Source organism: Rhinatrema bivittatum, chromosome 11, assembly GCF_901001135.1.
Source record: "Rhinatrema bivittatum chromosome 11, aRhiBiv1.1, whole genome shotgun sequence".
In the NCBI taxonomy this organism is placed as follows: domain Eukaryota; kingdom Metazoa; phylum Chordata; class Amphibia; order Gymnophiona; family Rhinatrematidae; genus Rhinatrema; species Rhinatrema bivittatum.
In genome coordinates, this window is record NC_042625.1 from 2,352,233 (window position 1) to 2,380,085 (window position 27,853).

At 43.7% G+C, this 27,853-nt stretch overlaps 1 protein-coding gene across 11 annotated transcripts in view; it reads right to left on the reverse strand.

Annotated features, from left to right (window-relative positions):
• The window catches only part of ZMAT5 (zinc finger matrin-type 5), a 76,360-nt gene that overhangs the window by 10,646 nt on the left and 37,861 nt on the right, over nucleotides 1-27,853 (reverse strand). For 7 of the 11 annotated variants that reach the window (XM_029619128.1, XM_029619127.1, XM_029619125.1 and 4 more), the window contains 2 exons: nucleotides 10,318-10,383; nucleotides 1,922-6,023 (listed from right to left, as the gene is read on the reverse strand). In XM_029619128.1, coding sequence (XP_029474988.1) covers nucleotides 5,939-6,023; nucleotides 10,318-10,383 — 151 coding nt within the window. In that variant the 3' untranslated portion in view covers nucleotides 1,922-5,938. Of the gene's footprint in view, nucleotides 1-1,921; nucleotides 6,024-10,317; nucleotides 10,384-11,677; nucleotides 12,813-27,853 lie in introns of those variants that run through there. The other 4 variants (XM_029619131.1, XM_029619135.1, XM_029619134.1 and 1 more) reach the window with 4 other exon arrangements.

Consider the following 27,853-nt stretch of genomic DNA (forward strand, 5'->3'; position numbering starts at 1 on the left):
TTAGTAAATATCAGGTCTAATCTGTGGCCTGCTTTATTTATTTATTTATTTGTATTTTTCTATACCGGCATTCACGGAGTTCGTATCATGTCGGTTTACATAAAACAAGGGGTGAGAAATACGTTATAATGTAAATAACTAATAACATAAGAGTATACATTAAAAGTAAAACAAGTGCATGGAAGAAAAAGTTACAATAAAATGGGGGTCATTCTAACTGGGATTAGAGTTAGAGGAAAGATAAAAAGTTTAACAAGAAGTAAAACATTGTAGTGATTGGTAGATAGTGACTGTTTCAGTTTAATAGGAAATGTTCAGTAATGCTGCATTTGATGGTAGTGAATCTTTAAGGGTCTGGAAATGCTTTCATGAACAGCCATGTTTTCAGTCTCTTCCTGAAGGTTGGAAGACATGGTTCCTGTCTTAGTTCTAGGGGGATGGAGTTTCACAGTGGGGGACCTGCTGTGGAGAAGGCCTGATCTCTCAATGTTATATGTTGGGTGGTATTGTTGTGTGGTACCTGTAGATATTCTCTATATGCTTCTCTGATGGGTCTGTTGGAGGAGTGTTTTTTAAGAGCTATTTGTAGATGGAGTGGAGCCAGTCCATGGATATTCTTGTAGATTGTGGTGAGGGATTTATGAATTAGATTAGACTAGAACCCAGTTATCAAGAATTCAAAAAAAGACTGAAAACTTTTCTCTTCCAACAAGCTTTCCCAGACGCTTAATCTTACTATGACTGACAGACTTACATCCCTTAACTATGGACACTGTATAAAGTACTACTTTTAAGAATCTGCAACTGGACAATTATCTTTGAGCTCAAAAATTCACTTTATTTCATATATATATTAGGCATTGCTTATATTTATATTTATTGCTACGTTAAATAGTTATACTTCTTATATAAAATATTATATTTCTTTATTTATTACCAGTTAAAATATTATCACTTTATTTAGCACTATGTTAAATTGTCAACCAGTTATACTGTTCCATATGTTATACGGTTCTATGTAAAGCTCCGCTATCTGTTGAGCAGTTCTTCGTTTTATGTAAACCGGAGTGATTTGTAGTCCCTACTAGAACTTCGGTATATAAAAATTAAAAAATAAATAAATAAATAAATAAATAAAATAAAATGAATTATTCTGTAGTGGATTGGTAACCAGTGTAGGTCTTTAAGGACTGGTGTAATGTGATCTCTTCTTCTTTTGTTTGTTAGAATTCTTGCTGCGGTGTTCTGTATCATTTGGAGCGGTTTAGTATGTGATGATGGGAGGCCTAGTAGGATCGAGTTGCAGTAATCAATTTTCGCAAATATTATTGCTTGGAGCACTGTTCTATAATCATGGAAGTGAAATAGGGGTTTTATTCTTTTTAATACGTGCAGTTTGTGGAAGCAGTCTTTGGTTGTTTGGTTGATAAACGATTTCAAATTTAGCCGGTTGTCTATGGAGACTCCTAAATCTCTTACTTTTGAGGTTTGCAAGTTGGCTGGCGGGTTTGTAGTGATTTTGCAATTATCTGGAGAGATTAGAATGAATTCACTTTTTGATTGGTTTAGGATTAGATTTAAGATGGATAAGAGCTCGTTAATTTCTTGAAAGCAATTTTCCCAAAGTTCTAGCGCTTTAGTGATGGATTCTTTGATGGGGATCACAATCTGGACGTCGTCGGCAAAAATGAAGTGTTTTAGGTTCAATTTGTTTAGCAGTTGGCAAAGCGGGAGAAGGTATAAGTTGAAAAGTGTTGGTGAGAGAGAGGAACCCTGAGGAACTCCTTGTGATGATGGGTATCTGGAGGATTCTTTGTGTGTTGGTTTGTTTACTAGTTGTGTGAAGTTAAAGGCGGAAAGGACATCTATCAGGGTTTGGGCGGAGTGGGATAGAGGGGTTTCGTCTGTGTGGAGATTGAAGTCTCCAAGTATGATTGTGGGGGTTTTTTTTTGTTTTTTTTTACTTTTTATTTATAGAATTTTTTATACCATACAATACAGGTAAATTAAAGGCAAAATACAAATAGGAGTTGCAGTTATTCTACCTAAATACATGTTATCTAACATAACTCTAACTGCTAGTTCGTTTTTTATCCTATGTAATATTAAAGAAAAAGAAATTCCAAGATATGAACAATTTAAGCGGAACAATAAAGAAATAAGTGTAGGAATATATAGAGGCTGTCATAGATCTTTTTCTATTACATTCCGTAATCAAAAACAGATTAAACTAAAGGCATCAAGGTACGTGCATCTAAGAAGTTACGTAACAATTCAGGTTCAAAGTAAACATTTTTAACGCCCTTCATATTCACTATACATTGACATGGAAACCTGAGATTAAATCTGGCCCCCATACCCACTACTTCAGCTCGCATAGCTAAGAATTTTTTCCTTCGTTCCTGAGTGGAGCGTGTAATATCTGGGAAAACCCAAACCAATTGACCAAAAAACTGAGATGTTCTGTTACGAAAAAAGGCTTTCAATAACATTTCTCTATCTTGAGAAAAAACACATTGTAGAAACAAAGTTCCTCGTCTTGTTATCTTTACTTCTGTGGATATTTCCAGGAACTGCGTCAGGTCTAATTCAGGTTCAGACACCTGATCGGGTTGTTCAGTCCTTTCAGATTTTGTCATATAGACCTTAGCTATGGTAGGCATCAATTCTTTAGGAATTTTTAAGATCTCCAATATATATTTTTTTACCATTTCCAATGGAGAAATCCACTTTGAAATCGGAAAATTTAATATACGCAAATTTTGGTATCTAATAGAGTTCTCAATATTTTCCAATTTACGTTGTTGTATCAAATCTGATTTTATCAATTGATTTTGATTTTGTTGCAAAAGAGAAACTTTAGTTTCCAAAGTTGTTATTTTCTGGGTATTTAAAGAGGTATTTGTTTCCACAGTTAATAGTTTTCCAGCTGAATTTGAAGTAACATCTACTAATGAAGTAATGGATTTCCCCAGTACCATTATGGCACTCCAAATAGAGTCCAGAGTTATCTCAGTGGGTTTAGGAATAGCAGGGCGCAATAAATTCAGCACAGTAGCTTGATTCTCTTGTTGTCCTTTTGATTCCCCCGATGTTTCTATATTCCCTCTAGGAGTAGAGGCCTTTAATGCAGAGGGAGACAGCATGTCTGCTCCCTGTGCTAGGCCCTCCGGATTTCCCACCACTCCGGGATCTAAAACAGAGCTAATCCTTAGATCTGCTCTGCTTGCAATAGGAGATAGCTCTCCATTGCCCACTAGACTACTTGATGTCCTGAAACCTTCAGAGGGACAGGGGGGAGTAGACGGAGCTCCCGGGCTTAGGGTGACCTGCATGTCCGGTGCCTGATCCACCCGCTCCTGTGGAATCACCACCAAGGACGCCTGTGGAGCTAAGGGATCCACGACTGGAACCATAAACCCCGTGATGGTAGGTTGAGAGGAATCTGGGTTAGGGGTATTCATCCCCAATTCCCTGATCCTAGCTTTTCTCTTAGAATGTGGCATTTAAGAAAAACGAATATAGTAGAAATAAAATATGGGGCTTACTTCCAATGCCACTAATTACGCTTTAAGACTCTTGGAATTGCTTTAGATGGGGGCGATTAGGCGAGAGATACAAAGAGAAGCAAGTTTTACTTACTAAATCCAAGTTAATGTAATATGCCCTCTTGAGTCCATGATGTTCCTCTAAGCCGCGCGCGCCCCTTTGGTGCGCGCCGGCGTCACTTGCGCGCCGCAGGAGGGGCCGGTTTTATGGCCTTCCGGTCCCTCCTCGATGATGTCACATGTGCGCCTCCTTTCCGACGGGCCGGGACAGCAGCCTCACCCTCGGTTGGGCAAAGAAAAAGTCCAAGCAACAAGTTAGGTAAATATTCCTCCAGGAAACTGGCTCGAGCTCCTTTCTCTCTCTCCTTCACCCCCCATGATTGTGGGTTTTTTGTGGTTGATGGCTGTAATGAACAATTCGATTAGTGGGGAGATGTTGTTATCAAGTAGTTTGGGAGGGCAGTAGACCAGGCATATTTGGAGTTTGTTTGAATCAAATAGGGCTGTTTCGTATTGTTTAGGAAGTGAGTTAGATATCAGTTTCATAGCAAGGCTTTTTTTTTTTTTTTTAACTATTAGCAATATTCTGCCGCCTCTGCGTGATTTCCTGGGGATTGAGAATATGTTATATTCGTTGTTGGCTAATTGGTTTGTTAGTACATTGTCGGTATTTTTTAACCAAGTTTCAGTGATCGCAATGAAGTCTGGCTTTTGATCTTGCATCATATCTGCGATTAGCATGATTTTTTTAGTGAGAGATTTTTGAGGAAGAAAGCAAAGCATATCAGATATTCTGTAGCATCAATAATGGTTATATTTACCAGGTTTCATTGTCTCCTTAAAGGGAGTTTTAAGGCTTCTGGAGTCATCGTTAGATTGTTGGATAGATGCATGATGTCGGATTTGGAACTTTTGGTGTAAGAGTCGCTTAAGTTGAAGGTTTAAACTGGAAGGTGCGACTCAAAGGGGCGCTCTAAGGGGCATACCCCTTTGGTTGCGCCCCTCCAGTGTGTGGCGCTAGGCATGCAGCGCCAACAGGCTGTGCCTGCCTTTAAGTTCTTACTTCCTTTGACATCTCTGATTATGTCACTCTAGGGGTGGGCCTCTCGGCTGATGTGGGCAGCAGCTACGATCGAGGCTTGAACGAGGTTTGGAGGGCTGATATCGGGTGTGGAGGGCTCCTTACCCTGGCGGGTTCGCGCCGAACGCGCAGAGCCAATGGTGGGTGGGTCGGACAACCAGCAGAAAAGATGGCGCTGCGGCTGTGCCTGCCTTTAAGTTCTTCCTTCATTGGACAGTAGTGAAATACTTACTTCCATTATCTTTTAAATAATGTATGCCAATAAGGGATAGTAGAACACACTGATGAGACTTTGCAAATAACAATCTACACATCAACAACCAAAGGCAGTGCAGGGGTGGTAGGGAGTATGAGGATGTCCAAATGTGCATAAGCAATTGTAGGCCTCATCACTTTCTGCTCATAGGCAGTGTGTACTCTCTATACTTCAAAGCACCTTGACTCCTCTGTTGTCACTCTGACATTCCTGCATGACACTGTTTTAGGAGGCTACAAGAACATTACATATTTTTTTCTCTGATAACCTAAAAATGCTAATGAAATTCTTTTATTTTATTTATTTAAGGTTTTTATATACCGGCATTCATGATACAATCACATCATGCTGGTTTACATGTAAACAGGGGTGTACAGTAAACAACAAAGTAATCTAGAAGTGTAGAAGGAAGCAGTTACAAATAACAAGGATGATGGAACTGGGAGAGGAGAAATAAAGGAGAGGATAACAATTCTTGCCTTTTAGTTGGAGTGAAGACAAATGTAAAGGCACCAATGTTATTCTTATGGGGTTATTTGTGTTACTCCACCTAAGACCAGACAAGAGTTACATGTACACAGTCTACTCTATGGGCCTGGCACCTGCAGTAGAAAATAAATGCTCAATATTTTATTTGTTTACAAAAATTTGTCTATCATATTATCAATTTTTGTTCATGGCGGATAACAATAAAAACAATTTGTAACGTCAAAATCACTACACTATAGATCAACCACACCAAGTGGTTATTTAACTTTTCAAGTAGGCTTCGGCTAATGAATTATGTGATAACAGCATTAGGTGCTCTTATCACATAACTTTTTAGTCAGAGTTATGTGATAAGAGCAGATACATCTTCACACTGGAAGAGGTTTGGTATAATTGCCCTATGACATGAGCACAGCTATAAAACCTACTAGTCATCAACAGAGTGAAGACATAGCTACATCATCTCTAGTAAAGCATTTCAACATCTATTCCACTTGGCATGATATGGAGGTGAACAGTAACTAGATAGTGCCCATCTCACATACATGCCCATGTACCCAATAGTTAGAAAAGGGGCTGCTGAGACCTGTGACTGCACTGCTGGCACCTGGAGCTGCATGGCTGGGACTGGGGACATCCTGGGTGGCAGCTGTGGAAACAAAAAAGACATAAGTATGAATGCTAACAAATATACATATACTATTTTGCATAAGATGTTCACTTTGATTGCAACATTCAATGTGAGCATCCGATACATGCATCATGTTTACAGGTGGTGTCACTTACCGGCCCTGGCTTACATTGTGTCCAGGGCCTCATCCATGCCCTCAAAGACATCTGGTCCCAGCTGCTGTCTGAGTCGCTCCTCCATGGGGGTGAGGATTATGGAACAAGGGGCTCCTCCTCTAGTCTGCCACATGTACTTGTTTCTGCTGGACACCTTCACCTTCAGCTGGGCCTGGACATCTCTGTAACGGTGGGCCACCTGCTCTCCACTACTTTTGATCTCACTGCGTCGAGAAATGGCCTGCGGAATGGTTCTCCATATCTGACCCTTGGCAGCCCTGGAGGTCTTTGCAGCCTGGATCCCAAACAGCATGTTGTAGTTGTCTAGGACACCAGTGTTGAGCATCTCGTTGTCCTCCACGCTGAATTTGTGTGCACGGAGCCATGCACAAAGTGCATGTCCAATTCCGGGAAGGTAGTGCACTCTCTGAACCCTCACTCCCTTCCTCCCCCCTAACCCTCTGTCCTTGCTATTGTACCCTACTTTTATGTCCTCCTTCCTCCATACTTGCCTGTGCCTCTCCTCCTCCCCGTCTCTACTCCTACTTCTCCTCTGCTGTCGCCTACCACTTTGCTCTCTTTCTCCTCTCCTCACACTCCCCATGCCTTCCATGCTCCATCTTTTCACCTACCCACTCCTCTCTTCTGCTCCACTAAACACAAAGGGACAGACAAAAACAAACTCTTTTTTCCACAGATGTAAACATAATAGACAAAGTTTAAGGTAAACAGATGACAAACAGGATAACTCACTCAGGTAAATCAATAGAACTCTCCTCCAAAACTCCAACCAGTTCTCTCCAACTCTCATCTCTCTCCAACTCCTGACACCCCTCAAAGAGGCAGCGGCAGGAAGTTGGCTATATAAACAAAAATATCACACGACATGTAAACTGGCAAGCAACACAACAACGTATTGCGAGACACGACCAAATAGCGCACCAAACGTAAACTGCCACGCGACGCAAAAACATATTGCGAAATGTGGTATTTTGGAAATTTCCCTAACCACACCCATATATTTATTGCAAGAGGCTAATACACCATAAGCCTTTTTTTATTTACCGCGACTTGATGCATCTAGGGGTAAGTTTGCAACTGGATGTCTTCTTATTTTTAGATAGCTATAATTTTTCAACATCCCAAATATTAATATTTCAATGAGTATGTTCAAACAAATGCCTGACACAGGAACACAGCAAGGGATGCTGGAAGTATAGAGTACTGAGGACAAAACAGCTGCCAAACCAGAACCACACACGTCACTCACAGTTAAAGTAATAGAATGAAAAGTTCCAGGCAGTGAAGTGAAGAGAATTCTACCTTTTATTAGATGTGCATCTGTCTGCAGCCAGAAACAGGGACGTGCTGCAGGTATGAATGCAGATTATAAAATGTTGTTTAGTCGATGTCTGACACATTTGACCGTGCAGCCGACGAATGTAACATACTATTAAAAAGCATACATGCAACATCATTTAAAAAAAAAAAAAAAAAAAGTATCATCATCAATAAAAGAAAAAAAGAATCCATGACCGAGCAGCAGAACTGTACAATGCCCTTTAGGAAGATCTGTGTTGCATTCCTGACCCTAGCTTCTGCATCTCGGGCCAACCAAGAGTGAAGATGTTGCAAAGTGACTTAGTTTTTGGGTACTTGCCAGGTTCTTATGGCCTGGATTGGCCACTGTTGGAAACAGGATGCTGGGCTTGATGGACCCTTGGTCTGACCCAGTATGGCATTTTCTTATGTTCTTAAAGGAACTGTTTCATAGCCAGTGAATGAAGGGGAAGGAACATTCCAGCCATCCACCACAGCAGAGTGGCACCTATTGGCCAGACTCCATGCTTATCAGGTTACAGAGGAAATCATGGCCTATGGCCTTTGGCCAAGAACCCTCACTGTGATGGCCAGGGCAAAGTGAGTGGGTAATGGGGGACAAAATCCCTAAGTAGTTGTGAATGAAAGTGTATAGTGCTGTAGCCTTAAAAGCAGCTCTCTGATTGAGCTGGAAAGAGCAGGAAACTACAGGGCCACAAAAAAAAAAAAATTGTGGGAAAAGAAAAGATTGAAGAGATTAGAATGGCATAAAATATGGTTACAGCTTTCTGGGATTCTGCAGCATACTTATTATTAGATACTCCAGTTCAACCATTAGCATTCTTTAGTGAGAAATGGTGGCAAATAGACTACAATGGTACAACAATAAAGCACAACTTGTTGCGCTGGCGAAGGGACGGAGCTCTCCAGCGTGGGACGAGGAGAGTGTGTGCCCTTACGGTGTGAACAGTCCAAGTCTGGGAGTCAGGAGCCTCGAATCCTCCACCGACCTGCACGCCCATGAGACCATCAACGCAATGGTGTTCTCTGAGTGGTCCTCTGACTACTCCAAGCCCTTTTGGACCTGCCACAGGGTGCAGCAGAGGCGGCAGGTTGGACAGAGGTCACAGTGGGAGAAGGCCGAAGGCACTGGAGCTTGGAATGAAGACTCAGACGTAGTTTGAGACGAAGACAGGAAACAGAGAGGGATGAGCCAAACCCTCAGGCGCCCTTCACAGCACGAGGGGCTGGTTGCGGACTGCACTGTCCCCTACGCGCCCTACACAGCCGGGCGGCTGGTCGCGGACCACGAGGGGAGCGGGAGGCTCAGGAAGTCTCATAGCGCAGGATTGTAGAAACCCCTCGGATCCTCCGGAGTCGGGACTGGAAAGACGAAGATAAAACTTGGAATTTGGAAGCTCGGATTAAAAGCAAGGAATCTCCGGAGGCACAGGTCCTACAGGACCTGGAGCATTAGGACCAGCTACATAAGGCTGGGGATCACACGGAACTTGGAACATGACGAAACTTCAGGAACGTCACGGAACATCAGGAACATCACGGAACATCAGAACAGAGACCAAGAAGATACAAGAAGATCCATGGATAAAGAGCAGAAATGCCAGGGTAGGAGCTGGAGACGAGGAGTCCTTGGGAGGACTTAGCCCCTTACTGAAGCAAGGACTGAATGACTGAAGAAGGCAACTCCCTGGGAGGAGTTCAGGAGGTCCACACCTGCGTTGGCCCTTTAAATCTCCGAAGAAGCCGCGGGCCCGCCCCCTAGGAAGGGGCAGGACCCTGGATAGCGGCCATGCTGCCGCTGCGACGCCGAGCTGGAGAGGAGAAAGTTGGGCCTCAGGGCAGGCCCCAATGCCGGGAGGGGGCTCCCCTGCCGCCGAAGGAAAGAATGGAGGCGGTTTCCTTTGCTGCAGGCAAGTCCTGGGATGCGGCCTCCGGGCTGCAGAACAAGATGGCCTGGTCAGCGGCGTCCGGGGATGCGGCCTCCGGGCTGCGATACAAGATGGCCTGGTCAGCGGCGTCCGGGGATGCGGCCTCCGGGCCGCAGAACAAGATGGCCTGGTCAGCGGCGTCCGGGGATGCGGCCTCCGGGCTGCGATACAAGATGGCCTGGTCAGCGGCGTCCTGCCGTGGGGAAGTCCGGGGATGCGGCCTCCGGGCCGCAGAACAAGATGGCCTGGTCAGCGGCGTCCGGGGATGCGGCCTCCGGGCTGCGATACAAGATGGCGTCGGGGTCGGGCTGCTCCTGCCGCAAGGAAAGTCCGGGGATGCGGCCTCCGGGCTGCGATACAAGATGGCGTCAGGGGTCGGGCTGCTCCTGCCGCAAGGAAAGTCCGGGGATGCGAGTGGCCTCCGGCGCGGAGGTAAGAGACCTCCTGTGGCTCCAGCCGTGGGAGGGATCGCAACACAATTCACTGGAAGCTTTGCTTATGGTTGCCAGGGCTATTAGAAGCCACACTGGATATGTCTTTGGAGGTTTTCTGCCTTATACTGTGATATTTATTTTAAAAAATGTGTATACTGCAAATCTAAATTTCTAAGTGGTTTCCATGATTACATTCATAAAATAATCAGGGATAACAAGTTCATTAAACTAATAAAACAAAGTAAAACAGATAAAAACTAAAAGGTGAATTTTAACAGCCTGATACACGCTGAAATTAGGGGATGAATGAATATGCTGGGTCAGTGCGCACCGAGCAATTTTAAATCCACCTGGATGCTCGCATACTTGCACAAATGAAAAGTTAAAAAAAAAGGAGTGGGCATGGTCTGGGCATTCCTGGATGTAAACTTGAAATTTGTGCATAAATACTTACATGCACTGCCATGCGCCAGGTCCTCTGCCGCGTATCTTTACTTCTTCTATTGCTGACATGTAACTTCTAAAACAAAAGAATCTACACAGATCAGCAGTGTTTTAAGGGTCAAGTCTGACAGGGGAGGCTATTAAACTAGGGGGGTTTGGAGGTGCTTTCCCTAACATAGGCGAACTGGGAAAACTGGTAATGGCGTCGGCGTACATCTTTTAAAATCCCCCACTTACACAGTAGAAACAGCATTTGCACACATAGGCATGCATCCACTTAAAATTGCACGCACACGTGCACTGGTTAGACTATTTTATAACATGCGCACATATACATATGTATGTTATAAAATGGATGCATCCCTGGATACGGGTTGACAAATGCCCACATGTGCACTTGCATGCCACTATGAAAGTTACTGTCAAAATGTTGTTTCCTATTGAGAGAAGCCAGCCATCTGTTAACCTGAAGATGCTTCACTTCTTTCTGTTAGCTTCCTTAATACTGCACTAGCTGTTGGAAAGGTATTATGCTTTTCAAATGCATTGTTTGATTGTGAAAGGAATTTTAGGGCTCTTTTTGAATAAAAATACTACAATGCAGAAGGAATTTGGTCAGCAATATCTTCAAACGGGATTTTTACACTTAACATATGCATTACTTGTTGAAAGTGGTACAACTTGTCCAGAATGCAGCAGTGCATATTATATATGGCATGCGCTGGGGTTCAAGTATCTCTCATTATATGAAGAAGTTGCATTGGCTTCCAATTCATCAGAAAATATTATTTAAAGAGCTTATTTTGACACATAAATCAGTGTGTTGAGGTGACTTTAGTTTGTTGGATAGAATACATTGATATGAGCCAGCATTGTCTCTGAGATCTGACTCTCAGAAACTTCTTCAAGATCCTTCCCCTACTGTATTTTGACTGAATGAAACCAGAGAAAAAGTCTATTCCATAGCAGCACCATTGCTATGAAATATGTTATCATTTGAGTTGCAGAATGAAGGGGGATCTTCTGAAATTTAGAAAAAAGGTTAAGGCAGTACTGTTTCAGCAGACTTATTCTAAAGTGTAACAGAAGTGATTGATTTGCAGCTCTTGTTTAATATAGTGTGTTGATGTTTTGTTTTTAATGATTTTAATGTATGTTTTTATGAATATAATTTTTTGTACTCTACTTTGAACAACATAGAAAAAGTGGAAAATAAGGTGGGAAAAATAAATACTAATAATTAACAATAATTCCCCTTCTCCTAATTTTCTAGGATTTACAGTCAAATGTATAGTTCACAATCCCAGTTAATTGGCCAAGGCAGCAGAACCACTAAAAGTCTTTAAAACAGCAGTTTTTCTCACTCTTGATTTGATTGTATTCCTAGATCTCACGTTTATTTGAAAATGTATAGACCGCTTATCATACTTCCTAAGAGGTTTACATAAAATCATACATAATACATAAATCCATAAAACAGTAACATAAAACATAACACTCTGGCTCATAAAAGCTTTTCTGTTCCAATATATTTTATTTCTCCTGTCTGTGCATAAAGAAATGTGTGCACCAAATTATGTGTGCACTGCACAGTGCTGGGTGTTATATTCCTGCTTCATATATAGCAGTATGATGTCTGCATGTAATTTTAATGAGGGTCTTCCTTATTCACTTGATGCCCCGATTTAAGACAGGATCAAGTAAATAAGGAAGACCCTCCAAAGAAGTGCATATAAGATCATGTCACACTTATTCTCTTCCTCAAATACACAGTCGTTTTTGCTATGCATTCGAAATAAGGACAAGAAAGAGGACTTGTACCATTCAGCCTTTCACCCTACCCTCATTCTCTTTCCCAATATAAAGACATCCGTGGAAGGCATTCATGCTAAACACAGCAAGAACTTAATCTGCAAATTGCTACTGAAAGTCCTATGAGCAGAGACCAAAACATCGACTTCCAATAGTGTATCCCAACATCAAAATGACCGGTAACACAGTCCTGTTCAAAGATCACTAGTTTGTACAGTTACCAGTGACCTAAACAGGAGAATATTCTCGCGTGTTTTAGAGTCTTTGGCACTTCCTTGGTCATGTTTGGAGCGCTCAAGCTGCTTTATGGCAGAGAGGAGGATTCTAATTTCTCAGCTCCAACAGATCTAAATTGCAGGTGCTACTGTACCAACAGGTGGAGATGGGTGGGTAGAAATATTTGTGAAAGATATTGTGGGCTTGAATGCCACAACAGAGATGAATTATAGTCCATTTGCTAAAACCCCAAATCATATACTGGATTCTAGAGTCTCTCAGCAGTAAAGAGCAAAGCAATTTTATTATTTCAGACTCATCTCCACTCTATCTCTCGAGTCTGTCCCTCAGCCCCATTGCAAGCTGGAAGGAACTGTCCATCCTGAAGGAGGAGGAGGGTGAAGAGAAGGTGGAAGGTCATGAACCGAAGGCCACCCAGGAGGGAACTGGAAAACAGTAGTTTCCACTGTTAGATTTCTGTAAGCCAAAACATAGCATCCAATTAAAAACTGTTCAAATTTCAACATGCACATCTCATAATCCACATCACATTAGTAAGCAAAACAATCCAGGGATCTCTCTGCTCCCCCACTTCAAAACATCTGCATTTCTGTGGGTTAAAGATTTCCCATCTCCAGAATTGTGAGCTATGCAGTGCCTAGTCAGGACCAAGAAGGATTTCAATACTCTCAAGCTTCCCCTCAGCAGTGGCCACGCAGAGCTCCAGCATTGTGACTTTCATCAGTCAATGAAGGTTGATCCATAGCACCATGCTCTGTCATAAGCAGTATCCTTCTGCCTTTCTTTCACCCAACTAATAACAGAGTTACATTCTGTCGCTCTCTACTGATCTGCGAATAATTCCATAAGAATAAAGTCAGTCAACAAAAGAGTGCAAATGAGAAATTACTACTTACCTGATAATTTCCTTTTCCTTAAACCAGACAGATGAATTCAGGACCAATGGGTTATGCACCTCTACCAGCAGATGGAGATGAGCAAACTGACGTCACAGTATATCTATATCCCTGCAGTGACATCAGCCTGCCAGTATTCTCTTCAAAAGCCAACTGTGGACAGACTAGCAAAAACTTGATTAATAACAGGAAACACTGAACTCAGACAAAGAATGTATTAATGCTAGTCTAGGGACTTGATTAACACTTACAAATAACCCTGAAATACAAACCACGCAGGAGGACCATAGCACAATTATTCGGCAGCCAAGGTTGGGAAGCTGAATTCATCTGTCTAATTTAAAGAAAAGGACATGATCAGGTAAGTAGTAATTTCTCATTTCCTAGCACCCAGACAGATAAAATTCAGAACCAGTGGGATGTACTCAAGCTACTCCCGAATAAGGCGGAAGGCTGCCCGCGGTCCTGCTAAACAGCATGGGCAAAGGCTGCGTCCTCCTGGGCCTGCATATCCAAACAATAACACCTGGACCACGCTGCAGCTCGGTAAATGTTGATGGGAGACAACTGCCTGAGCCCTAGTGGAATGAGTCCTAACCTGAGTAGGCAATAGCTTTTCAGCATCCACATATGCAGCCATGACTACCTCCTTAATTCAGCGAGCTATGGTAGGAAGGGTTAGAAACCTCCAGTTACCTCATGATATATCTCTTGACGTTCAAGGGCCGCAACAGGCTATATTCCTCTGCATCACTTTCCCTATCAAGGAGAAGGCAGGGAAATAGACTAATTCAAGTGAAAATCAGAGACCACTTTTGGCAATAAAGAAGGAACAGTACCCAGCTGTATTGCCCCTGGAGTCACCCAAAGGAATGGTTCCTGGCAAGACAAGGCCCTCAGCTCGTAAATTCGACGTGCAGAATATATCGCCACCAGAAACACCGTTTTCATGGTCAGTAACCACAAGGAAAGGCTATGCATCTGTCGAAACATAGGACCCGCTGAGAAATCCAAAACCAGATTAAGACTCCACTGAGCCGACGATTTTAAAGTATTATCCACTATGATGCCTAGATCTTTTTCCTGGGTGGTAGCTCCTAATATGGAACCTAACATCTTGTAACTACAGCAAGGGTTATTTTCCCTATATGCAACACCTTGCACTTGTCCACATTAAATTTCATCTGCCATTTGGATGCCCAATCTTCCAGTCTTGCAAGGTCCTCCTGTAATGTATCACAGTATGCTTGTGATTTAACTACTCTGAATAATTTTGTATCATCCGCAAATTTGATAACCTCACTCGTCGAATTCCTTTACAGATCATTTATATATATATTGAAAAGCACCGGTCCAAGTACAGATCCCTGGGGCACTCCACTGTTTACCCTTTTCCACTGAGAAAATTGACCATTTAATCCTACTCTCTGTTTCCTGTCTTTTAACCAGTTTGTAATCCACGAAAGGACATCGCCTCCTATCCCATGACTTTTTAGTTTTCGTAGAAGCCTCTCATGAGGGACTTTGTCAAACGCCTTCTGAAAATCCAAATACACTACATCTACCAGTTCACCTTTATCCACATGTTTATTAACCCCTTCAAAAAAATGAAGCAGATTTGTTAGGCAAGACTTCCCTTGGGTAAATCCATATTGACTGTGTCCCATTAAATCATGTCTTTCTATATGCTCTACGATTTTGATCTTGAAAATAGTTTCCACTATTTTTCCTGGCACTGAAGTCAGGCTCACTGGTCTAAGTTACCCGGATCACCCCTGGAGCCTTTTTTAAATATTGGGGTTACATTGGCCACCCTCCAGTCTTCAGGTACAATGGATGATTTTAATGATAGGTTACAAATTTTAACTAATAGATCAGAAATTTCATTTTTGAGTTCCTTCAGAACCCTAGGATGCATACCATTCGGTCCAGGTGATTTGCTACTCTTTAGTTTGTCAATCTGGCCTATTACATCTTCCAGGTTCACAGTGATTTCGTTCAGTTCGTCTGAGTCATCACCCCTGAAAACCATCTCTGGAACTGGTATCTCCCCAACATCCTCATTAGTAAACACGGAGGCAAAGAATTCATTTAGTCTTTCTGCAATGGCCTTATCTTACCTAAGAGCCCCTTTAACCCCTCTGTCATCTAATGGTCCAATCGACTCCCTCACAGTTTTCTTGCTTTGGATATATTTTTAAAAGATTTATTATGAGTTTTTGCCTCTCTGGCCAACTTCATTTCAAATTTTCTCTTCGCCTGTCTTATCAATGTTTTACACTTACCTTGACAATGCTTATGTTTTATCCTATTTTCTTCAGATGGATCCTTCTTCCAAGGACGAAGACCTTTCACTCCTCTTAAGAAAAGGGCCACATCTGGATGAGCCAATAAGGATTCATCAATCACCTGACTCCTGAAACAGGCAAGAGCCACTACCAGTACTTTCAATGAATTAAGGGCCAACCCTTTATTCAATCCGTTCTGCAAAAATTCCAAAATGAGTAGGATCTTAACTGAACAAGGAAGCGCCCCTTGATCTTCACACCAAGTCTCAAATACTTATCAAACCCACACATCGGCTATAGTAGTGGATAACTTTCTTGTTCATAGTAAGATGGCAATCACCGAAGTAGAATATCCACACTTCAGCAAGTTAGCCCTCGCAAGGCCATACCGTAAGACAAAACCGAGTCGGGTCTTTGTGAAGAACAGGTCCCTGCCGCAACAGATTCCTGAGCGCCGGAAAATGGAGGGGAGAGTCTACCAGGAGCTGTCGCAGATCCACATTCCATGGTCTCCTGGGCCAATCTGGTGCCACCAAGAGCACTATCCTTCTGTGACCCATGACCCTCCAAACTATTCTGCCCAACATGGGCCATGGGGGAAAGGCATACAGCAGCTTGTCCTCCAGCCAGTCCTGAACGAAAGCATCAATACCCAAGGACTTCAGATCTCTCCTGCGATGGAAGAATAGAGGAAGCTTCACATTGCGAGAAGTTGCCAGCAGGTCTAGAAACGGAAGGCCCCAGCAATCCACTATCGGTTGAATCGCCTTATCTGACAATACCCATTCTTCTTGGTCCAGACTCTCTCTGCTGAGAAAGTCTGCTCTTACATTGTCTTTTCCTGCAATGTGCGAGGCCGAGATCTCCTGAAAATGCACGTCCGCCCATTTCATAAGTTGGTCTATCTCCTGCAACACTTCCTAGCTCTTGGTTCCTCTCTGCCTATTGATGTAAGCCATTGTTGTTGCACTGTCCAACATTACCTGGACTGCTCTACCCTGCAACCTGCCACTGAACTGCAAGTATGCCAACCGGACTGCCCAGGCTTCCAACCTATTGATGTTCCAGAGAGACTCTTCCACATTCCAGTGCCCTTGTGCTGTTAGTTCCTGACAGTGAGCTCCCCAACCCTGGAGGCTCACGTATGTCGTGAGTAGTAATCAGTCCGGCGATTTCAAGAATACTTTCTTTCTCAGATGATCCGTTTGCAACCACCATTGGAGGTGAGAGCAGACTTCCATTGGCAATTGGAACCAAATTTAATAGTCCTGAGACTGTGGGCTCCAATGAGACAGCAGGGAGTGCTGAAGAGGACACATATGCGCTTTCGCCCACGGCACCATTTCCAGGATTGCCGTCATCAAACCGAATACCTGTAGACCAGATCACACTGTGGGCGTATAATGTTCATTACGAGACGCACCTGTGCCAACAACTTCTGAATACAAGCTTGCAGCAGGAATACAAGCTTCCAGCAGGAAAAGCTTTCCCTGCTTCATGTCGAACAGGAACACCCAGATACTCCAACGACTGAGATGGCTGAAGACTGCTCTTGGCTAGGTTCATCACCCAACTAAGCTCCTGCAACAAGGAGATCAACTTGTGGGTCCACCAGGTGGCTCTCTTCCAGAGACTTGGCCCAAATCAGCCAATTGTACAAATACGGGTATACCAGGATCCCATCCTTTATGTCCAGGATGGCATAGAGTCCAACAGGATAAAGATCCTGCACGAGACTAAATGCACAATTGAATCTTTATGGGTGAAAACCTTTGTGTGCTGGGGAAAATATAGTGAAAGGAGTATACTACTGACCACCTGGCCAAGATGGTGAGACAGACAGTGAAATGCTAAGAGAAATTAGGGAAGCTAACCAAATTGGTAGTGCAGTAACAATGGGAGATTTCAATTACCCCAATATTGACTGGGTAAATGTATCATCGGGACATGCTAGAGAGATAAAGTTCCTAGATGGAATAAATGAAAATTTTATGGAGCAATTGGTTCAGAAACCAAGAGAGAGGAAGCAATTTTAGATCTAATTCTCATTGGAGCACAGGATTTGGTGAGAGAGGTAACGGTGGTGGAGCCACTTGGCAATAGGATCATAATATGATCAAATTTGAATGACTTGAAGTGGCAGTAAGCAAATCCACAGCTCTAGTGCTAAACTTTCAAAAGGGAAACTTTGATAAAATGAGAAAAATAGAAAAAAACTGAAAGGAGCAGCTACAAAGGTAAAAAAATGTGCAAGAGGCATGGACATTTTTAAAAATAAATACCAACATAGAAGCACAGTCCAAATGTATTCCACACATTAAGAGAGGTGGAGGAAGGCAAAACGATTACCGGCATGGTTAAAAGGTGAAGTGAAAGAGGCTATTTTAGCCAAAAGTTTTTCATTCAAAAATTGGAAGAAGGATCCAACAGAAGAAAATAGGATAAAGCATAAAGGTTGACAAACTAAATGTAAGGCAGTGATAAGACAGGCAAAGAGAGAATTTGAAAAGAAGTTGGCCGTAGAGGCAAAAATTCACAGTAAAATCTTTTTAAAATATATCCGAAGCAGAAAGCCTGTGAGGGAGTCAGTTGGACCTTTAGATGATCGAGGGGTTAAAGGGGCACTTAGAGAAGATAAGGCCATCATGGAAAGATTAAACGATTTCTTTGCTTCGGTGTTTACTGAAGAGGATGGTAGGGAGATACCCGTTCCGGAGAAGGTTTTCATGGGTAATGATTCAGATGGACTGAACCAAATCACAGTGAACTTAGAAGATGTGGTAGGCCTGATTGACAAACTGAAGAGTAGTAAATCACCTGAACCGGATGGTATACACCCCAGGATTCTGAAGGAACTCAAAAATGAAATTTCAGATCTGTTAGTAAAAATTTGTAACCTATCATTAAAATCACCCATTGTACCTGAAGACTGGAGGGTGGCAATTGTAACCCCAATATTTAAAAAGGGCTCCAGGGGCGATCCAGGAAACTACAGACCAGTTAGCCTGACTTCAGTGCCAGGAAAAATAGTAGAAAGTGTTCTACATATCAAAATCACAGAACATATAGAAAGACATGGTTTAATGGAACAAATTCAGCATGGCTTTGCCTAAGGCAAATCTTGCCTCACAAATCTGCTTCACTTTTTTGAAGGAGTTAATAAACATGTAGATAAAGGTGAACCGGTAAATTTAGTGTATTTGGATTTTCAGAAGGTGTTTGATAAAGTCCCTCATGAGAGATTACTAAGAAAACTAAAAAGTCATGGGATAGGTGGCGATGTCCTTCGGTGGATTACAAACTGGCTAAAAGACAGGAAACAGAGAGTAGGATTAAATGGAAAATTTTGTCAGTGGAGGGGAGTGAGCAGTGGAGTGCCTCAGAGATCTGTACTGGGACCCGTGCTTTTCAATATATTTATAAATAATCTGCAAATGAATATGATGAGTGAGGTAACCAAATTTGCAGATGATACAAAATTATTCAGAGTAGTTAAATCACAAGCGGATTGTGATAAATTGCAGGCAGACCTTGTCAGACTTTAAAATGGCAGATGAAATTTAATGTGGGTAAGTGCAAGGTGATGCATATAGGGAAAATAAACCATGTTATAGTTACAGAATGTTAGGTTCCATATTAGGAGCTACCACCCAAGAAAGAGATCTAGGCATCACAATGGATAATATATTGAAATTGTCGGTTCAGTATGCTGCGGCAGTCAAAAAAGCAAACAGAATGTTAGGAATTATTAGGAAGGGAATGGTGAATAAAACAGAAAATGTCATAATGCCTCTGTATTGCTCCATGGTGAGACTGCATCTTGAATACTGTGTACAATTCTGATCGCCACATTTCAAAAAAGATATAGTTGCAATGGAGAAGGTACAGAGAAGGGCGACCAAAATGATAAAGGGGATGGAACAGCTCCCCTATGAGGAAAGACTAGAAAAATTAGGACTGTTCAGCTTGGAGAAGAGACGGCTGAGGGGGGAATATGATAGATGTGTTTAAAATCATGCGAGAGGAAGAACAGATTATATAAGATTCTAAGATTTGATCATATGACGGCGCAACACAAATCAAAGGGAGCTTTAATTAAGTGTCGCGCAATCTGGCGGAGTTACTGGAACACTCTGTCTCCTAGTATGCAAGACTGCATTACAATGTCTTATACAACTGGACAATGACAATGCCTTTCGAGAGCGTCAATATCGTGAATCCTGATGATCCGTGGGGGGGAGGGGAGGGAAGGAAAGGAAAGGGGTGGGGAGTGGAAACAAAGGAAGGGATAGGGAGGGGCAGATGGGATTTGAAGATAAATGGGATGAAAGTAAAACTGCGATATGTATCGATACGTTTTTGATCTGTTATTGTTTTGGCAATTTCTTTATGCTGAGTTTTTCAATTGTTCTATGAAAACTGCAATAAAAATATAAAAAAAAAAAAACAAAATCATGCGAGGTCTAGAACGGGTAAATGTGAATCAGTTATTTACTCTTTCGGATAATAGGTTTAGGTGGCACTCCATGAAGTTAGCATGTAGCACATTTAAAACTAATCGGAGAAAGTTTTTTTTCACTCAACGCACAATTAAACTCTGGAATTTGTTGCCAGGGGATGTGGTTAGTGCAGTTAATATAGCTGGGTTTAAAAATTTTTTGGATAAGTTCTTGGAAGAGAAGTCCATTACCAGCTATTAATCAAGTTGACTTAGAAAATAGCCACTGCTATTACTAGCATCAATAGCATGGGATATACTTAGTTTTTGGGTACCTGCCAGGTACTTGTAGCCTGGATTGGCCACTGTTGGAAACAGGATGCTGGGCTTGATGGACCCTTGGCATGTTCTTATGTTCTTACCTCTGCCGCAACCATCACCATAAGCTTGGAAAACATTCTGGGAACTGTGGCCAGTCCAAAAGGCAGTGCCTGAAATTGATGACAACACCCCAACACTACGAAACGCAGAAAACAGGAATCAGATGGGAATATGGAGGTACGCCTTGGACAGATCCAGGGAAGTCAGAAATTCCCCCAACTGTACTGTCATTATCACTGAGTGCAATGTTTCCATTCAAAAATGAGTCACCCGCAAATGACAGTTGACCTCTTTGAGATCCGGGATGAGATGAAAGGAGCCCTGCTTCTTGGACACAACGAAATAAATGGAATATCGACCAGTATTTTCTTGAGATGTGTGCACTGGAACCACAGCCTTCAGACTGAGGAGCCTTGACAAAATACACTCCACTGCCTGCTTCTTCTGCGGAAAGTGGCAGGGAGACACCATGAATATGTCCCGAGGAACACTACAAAACTCCAGTGAATATCCCTCTCATATCACCTCCAAGACCCACTGATCCGATGTGATTTCGACCCACCTCTGATAAAAGAGAGAAGCATCTCGCTATCTCATGTTCCTGGGGGTGGGTCGGCAAACCTTCATTGGGAGGCTCGAGAGGTTCCACTACCCGAGCCTGTGCCTCTCTTGGGCAGTCTAGAACGAAAGGACTGAGACTTCCCGAAAGGTCGTCTTCTGAAATGTCGCTCCTCTATAGGGTCAAAAATGCTTGGAACCCCTGGTATGAATCCTCATGCCAAAGGGGCGAGGCATATGCTTCTTATCCTCCGAGGAACTAGAGATTCACCCCATTTACTGGTTTCTCCAACTCGCTCCCAATTAAGAGCAAGCCTTTAAATGGCAATTTCACATGATTAGCCTTGGAGGTCACAGCAGCCAACCAATTTCTCAGCCATCACCTGGCTGCTAATACCAAACCCACCCCTCTGGCTGAGGTGCGGACCAAATCACAGCCTGCATCTGCTAAAAATGCAGCGGCTGGCTCCATAACTGGCCTGGAATTCACTCTAGAGTGAATTCCAGGCCAGTTATGGAGCCTGAGAGAGAAGGTAACAGGAGAGAGCCACTGTTTCAAATGCTTGCTTACGGATTGCCTCAGTCCTCCTATCGTGCACATCCTTCAAAGTGGCTCCTCCCTCCACAGGTTGTTTGCTTAGAGTCGGCACAGATAAGTACATCCACTTTCAGAAAACGCAGACGCTCGCTCACCACTGGATCCAGGGGGTACAGGCCTTCCAAAGCTTGACACCCCTTTGAAATTTGCCTCCGGGGCATCCCACTCAAGATCAATCAATTCTTAAATGGCCTCCATAAAAGAAGAAAAAACAAGAGGGTTTACGCAAAGAAACCAAAATGGGATTTTTCTTTGGCTCAGACATGGAGTCTGCCCCAGGTACTCCCAGCATCTTCAATGTCTGAGAAACCAGAGCCGGTAGCTCATCTCTATGAAAGAATCGCAACACAGTCCTATACGGTTCCAGACCTGGAGGAATTTCCCTATCCTCCAGAGAGTCAGGATCAGCCTCATCATCAGTGCCATCCAGATTCCTATCAGGAGGACTTGCTGCCTATCTAGGTGTACTTCAGTACTTAACAGCAGTATCGGACGAGTGAGAGGTCACCGACTGTGATTCTGACCTGACAGGATTGTATGGGGCTGAGGACTGTGCATGAAGAAAGGATTGAAATCCTTAAAAAACTTCTACCCAAGAAAAGGCAGAAGGATCCAGGCCAAAACCAGAAGGCACTTGTGCTGCGCCCACTAAGCCGCCATCCCCTGCTGATAAACCAGTTAAGGGAGCTCCAAGGTCAGGAATCTCTCCTGACAAGTCTTTATCCAGGCCATCTTCCGGCTGGAAAGAACCAGGCTTAGTAAAATCAGAGGAAGATAATTCTCCCTAAGCCTCTAAGCAGCGCTAGCAAAGGTTAGAGGACACTCCAGGCTGATACCCGAATATGACAGGCATCAGAGAGGGAAAGGCGCTTAGGTTTCTTAGTCACAGACGCCATTGGTCCGTCACTACACTTAACAAGTGACTGAAGGTGTGTGTCCAGCTGAATTCACGTTGCAAAACTGAGGCGGACAAAATTTAGGCATCCCAAAGCTAAGCATCGCAAAACTAGGCGCACTTCCACTGCGCCAAACTTAAGTGTACAACCAATGCGTCCCAGATACTTCAGTGCATAGCCAGATGCCCTTGCATGCACTGGCGGTCCTGAAGAGGGTAGCCTAACATGCAGAAAACAAGCGTGCAAAAACACTGCCGCAGCCTACTACGCAACGCACAGAAAGGAAAACCTAACAGCCCACCCAGGCTGCTCAATCTGCCAGGCTGCTCAAGTCCCTTAACCTCCCATGGGAATGGGAACGAATGTCGGAATGGCGCGTCAAGCACGAAGACCAGAAGAAGGGGAAGGCCTACAAACAACCCTTCTAGTCAATCTCTCTTTTTTTTTTAAACCTTACCTGAGCTCAGCCTTTCCCGGCTGAGTACAGAGATGGCCTCCAACTGCGGTGGAGAGGGCATATGCTGTTACTGCCGCGCTCGGCTTTCTGCTGTTTAATCAGCTAAGTCCATGCTGGCTGAGAAAAAAACAGCTACCGGAACAAGGCACTCAACTGAGGGACCACGGAAATCACCTCAAGAATTCTCAGCTGGGGGGAGGGGCCATTTGGTAACACTGCAGGAGAGCAGGGCAAATTAAATAGGAAAATTAGTTTCTTACCTGATAATTTTCGTTCCTGTATCAGTCCTAGGATCAGTCCAGACTGCTGGGTTATGCCTCCCTTCCAGCAGATGGAGTCAGAGAAAAGCTGAAATGCACCCCCTAGATATACCAGTGTGCCACCTGCGATCCCTCAGTATAATCAGTATCAAAGCAGAATGAAACATATATCTCATCCTGTGGTTTGTTTTTTTTAAACAACCAATGACAAGATCAAGTAAGGATACTCTAAAAATACCAGAAAACTTGTTCTCCTCTTTTTTCTTTTGTTTTTTAAAACCAAGAACTTGCTAAAAACACTGTTAAGAGAAGACAACAGGAATATGACAAAAAGATGAGCGGACTCTCCTGTAATATACATACTTGGGCGGGCGTCTGGACTGATCCTTGGTACTACAGGAACAAAAATTATCAAGAAAGAAATTAATTTTCCTTTCCCTGTACGTACCAGGATCAGTCCAGATTGCTGGGATGTACTCGAGCCGCCTTAAATGGGGTGGGACCCAGAGAGTCCCGTTCGAAGCACACTGCTGCCAAAGGAATCTACAAATCCAACCGATAATGTCGAGCAAATTTGTGCAATGACTTCCAAGTAGCCGCTCTGCAAATTTCCTGGGGCGAAACACATTCGCTTTCCGCCCATGATGCCGCCTGAGAGCGGAGAGAATGAGCCTTAAGACAGTCAGGGACAGGACGTCCGTAACATATGTACGTGGAAGCAATAGCATCCTTCAACCAGCAGGCAAACGTAGTTTTGGAAGCCTTATGTCCTTTCTTTGGACCATTCCACAAGACAAAAAGATGATCCGACAGACGAAAATCATTAGTTACTTCCAGATACCTCAAAAGGGTCCGGACATCCAATCGTCGTAAGTCTCGACCATGAGAAGAGCGGGTATCCTCCTCCGAGAAGGATGGTAAGTCCACCGACTGATTGACGTGAAATGCCGAAACCACCTTAGGTAAAAAGGAGGATACCGTCTGCAAGGATACTCCCAACTCCGTTATACTCAAAAATGGTTCTCTACATGATAATGCCTGAATTTTGGAAACGCGACGCGCCAAACAAATGGCCACGAAAAATACTGTTTTGAGAGTTAAATCCTTCAAGGTGGCCCGCTTGATAGGCTCAAATGGTGAAACGCAGAGACCACGGAGAACCAAATTCAAGCTCCAGGATGGACAAAGTGCCCGCACCGGAAGGCGCAAATGTTTGACCCCACGTAAAAAATGAGCAACATCCAGATGACCAGCAATGGAAGAGCCTTCAATCTTACCCCGCAGACAGCCCAAGGCTGCCACCTGCACTCGAAGCAAACTGTAGGCCAGGCCCTTTTTCAAGCCATTCTGCAAAAACGCGAGAATATGCACTATAGAGGTCCGCCATGGGGACACCTTCAACCCACTGCACCATGAATCAAAAACCTTCCAGACCCTAACATAGGCAAGGGAAGTCGAGGTTTTGCGCGCCCTAAGAAGAGTGGAAATCACGGCTTCCGGGTAACCCTTTCTCAGTTGTCTCCTTTCATAAGCCAAGCTGCTAGACAAAAGCGATCCACCCGATCGAAAAATACGGGACCCTGCCTCAGAAGATTCGGGAGATGACAGAGACGCAAGGGACCGTCTACCACTAGGTTGATTAGATCCGTGAACCACGATCTTCGTGGCCACTCCGGTGCCACTAGAATGACCAGACCCCAGTGGGATTCTATGCGCCTTAGAACCTTTCCCACCAGTGGCCAAGGGGGAAACACATAAAGGAGAATGTCTGGAGGCCACGGAAACACCAGAGCATCCACCCCTTCCAACCCGTGCTCTCTCCTGCGACTGAAGAAGCGAGCCTCTCTGGCGTTCAGCTGAGTCGACATCAAGTCCAAGCGTAGGGTTCCCCAGCAGCGAGTTATGAGCCGCATCGCCTCAGACGACAGCTCCCACTCTCCTGGATCCAGATGCTGTCGGCTGAGAAAATCCACCTGGACGTTGTCCACGCCTGCGATGTGAGAAGCCACGATACGGGTCAGGTGGTGTTCCACCCAGGCCATCAACAAATCTGCTTCGGAGGCCACCGGACGACTTCTTGTACCCCCTTGTCGGTTTATGTAAGCCACGGTTGTCGCATTGTCGGAGGGAATTTTGACTGCCCTGTGATGTATTAAGGGAAAAAATTGTCGTAGAGCCAGGCAAACTGCCCTGGTTTCCAACCACCTGATCGACCATTTGGCCTGTCGAGGGGACTGTGTTGACCTGGATTGACAGACTGCTCCCCAACCTGTCATACTGGCATCTGTCGTAATGATGATCCAAGGTGGAGGTTCCAAGTTCACCCCCTGAAGAAGGTGCCACAGTACCAACCACCAACTGAGACTGGCCCTGGCCGGTTCCATTAATTGTAAGGGCAGATGATAGTCTTCTGACTTAGGATCCCAGCAGGAAAGTAGTGCTCTCTGCAAAGGTCGCATATGAGCAAAGGCCCAAGAAACCAGTTCCAGAGTATGTGCCATATGTCCAAGAACTTGCAAATAGTCCCATGCCGTAGGCAAAGGGAGGACCAATAGGCGCCGAACTTGAGACAGTAAATTTTCCACTGCTGGTGGTGGAGGAAAACCTTGCCCGCATAAGTGTCGAATCGGGCTCCCAGAAATTCCAATTCCTGGGATGGAACCAGCTGGCTCTTGGCGAAATTGACTATCCAACCTAAAATCGCAGTCGGTCCAACACCGACTGAACCGCTATTTTGCAAAGTGCCTCCGACTTCGCTAGCGTGAGCCAATCGTCCAGATAGGGGTGAACTAAAATTCCTTGCCGCCGGAGGGAAGCCGCGACTACTACCATCACCTTGGTGAATACTCTGGGGGCCGTCGCCAAACCGAAAGGCAGGGCGCAAAACTGATATTGCTTCCCCAGAATCATGAACCTTAGAAATCTCTGATGATGCTCCTGGATTCCAATGTGAAGGTAAGCCTCCGGCAGATCTAAAGAAGCCAAAAACCCGCCCTTGTGGATGACCGCAATGACCGATCTCAGCGTCTCCATCTGGAAACGTGGAACGCGCAAGGCTCGGATGACCTGCTTTAGGTCCAGGATTGGTCGGAATGTGCCTTCCTTCTTGGGAACCACAAATTAAATAGAATACCGACTGGTTCGATGCTCAGCTGGTGGGACTGGAACCACAGCTCCCAGTGCTCGCAATCGAGACAACGTCTGCGCAATCACTTATTGCTTTGCAAGGGAACCGACAAGAGAGGGAGCAATTTTAGATCTAATTCTCAGTGGAGCACAGGACTTGGTGAGAGAGGTAACGGTGGTGGGGCCGCTTGGCAATAGTGATCATAATATGATCAAATTTGATTTAATGACTGGAAAAGGAACAGTGTGCAAATCCAAGGCTCTCGTGCTAAACTTTCAAAAGGGAAACTTTGATAAAATGAGAAAAATTGTTAGAAAAAAACTGAAAGGAGCAGCTACAAAAGTAAAAAATGTCCAAGAGGCGTGGTCATTGTTAAAAAATACCATTCTAGAAGCACAGTCCAGATGTATTCCACACATTAAGAAAGGTGGAAAGAAGGCAAAACGATTACCGGCATGGTTAAAAGGGGAGGTGAAAGAAGCTATTTTAGCCAAAAGATCTTCATTCAAAAATTGGAAGAAGGATCCAACAGAAGAAAATAGGATAAAGCATAAACATTGGCAAGTTAAATGTAAGACATTGATAAGACAGGCTAAGAGAGAATTTGAAAAGAAGTTGGCTGTAGAGGCAAAAACTCACAGTAAAAACCTTTTTAAATATATCCGAAGCAGAAAGCCTGTGAGGGAGTCAGTTGGACCGTTAGATGATCGAGGGGTTAAAGGGGCACTTAGAGAAGATAAGGCCATCGCGGAAAGATTAAATGATTTCTTTGCTTCGGTGTTTACTGAAGAGGATGTTGGGGAGGTACCCGTAATGGAGAAGGTTTTCATGGGTAATGATTCAGATGGACTGAATCAAATCACGGTGAACCTAGAAGATGTGGTAGGCCTGATTGACAAACTGAAGAGTAGTAAATCACCTGGACCGGATGGTATACACCCCAGAGTTCTGAAGGAACTAAAAAATGAAATTTCAGACCTATTAGTAAAAATTTGTAACTTATCATTAAAATCATCCATTGTACCTGAAGACTGGAGGATAGCAAATGTAACCCCAATATTTAAAAAGGGCTCCAGGGGCGATCCGGGAAACTACAGACCGGTTAGCCTGACTTCAGTGCCAGGAAAAATAGTGGAAAGTGTTCTAAACATCAAAATCACAGAACATATAGAAAGACATGGTTTAATGGAACAAAGTCAGCATGGCTTTACCCAGGGCAAGTCTTGCCTCACAAATCTGCTTCACTTTTTTGAAGGAGTTAATCAACATGTGGATAAAGCTGAACCGGTAGATATAGTATACTTGGATTTTCAGAAGGCGTTTGACAAAGTTCCTCATGAGAGGCTTCTAGGAAAAGTAAAAAGTCATGGGATAGGTGGCGATGTCCTTTCGTGGATTGCAAACTGGCTAAAAGACAGGAAACAGAGAGTAGGATTAAATGGACAATTTTCTCAGTGGAAGGGAGTGGACAGTGGAGTGCCTCAGGGATCTGTATTGGGACCCTTACTGTTCAATATATTTATAAATGATCTGGAAAGAAATACGACGAGTGAGATAATCAAATTTGCAGATGACACAAAATTGTTCAGAGTAGTTAA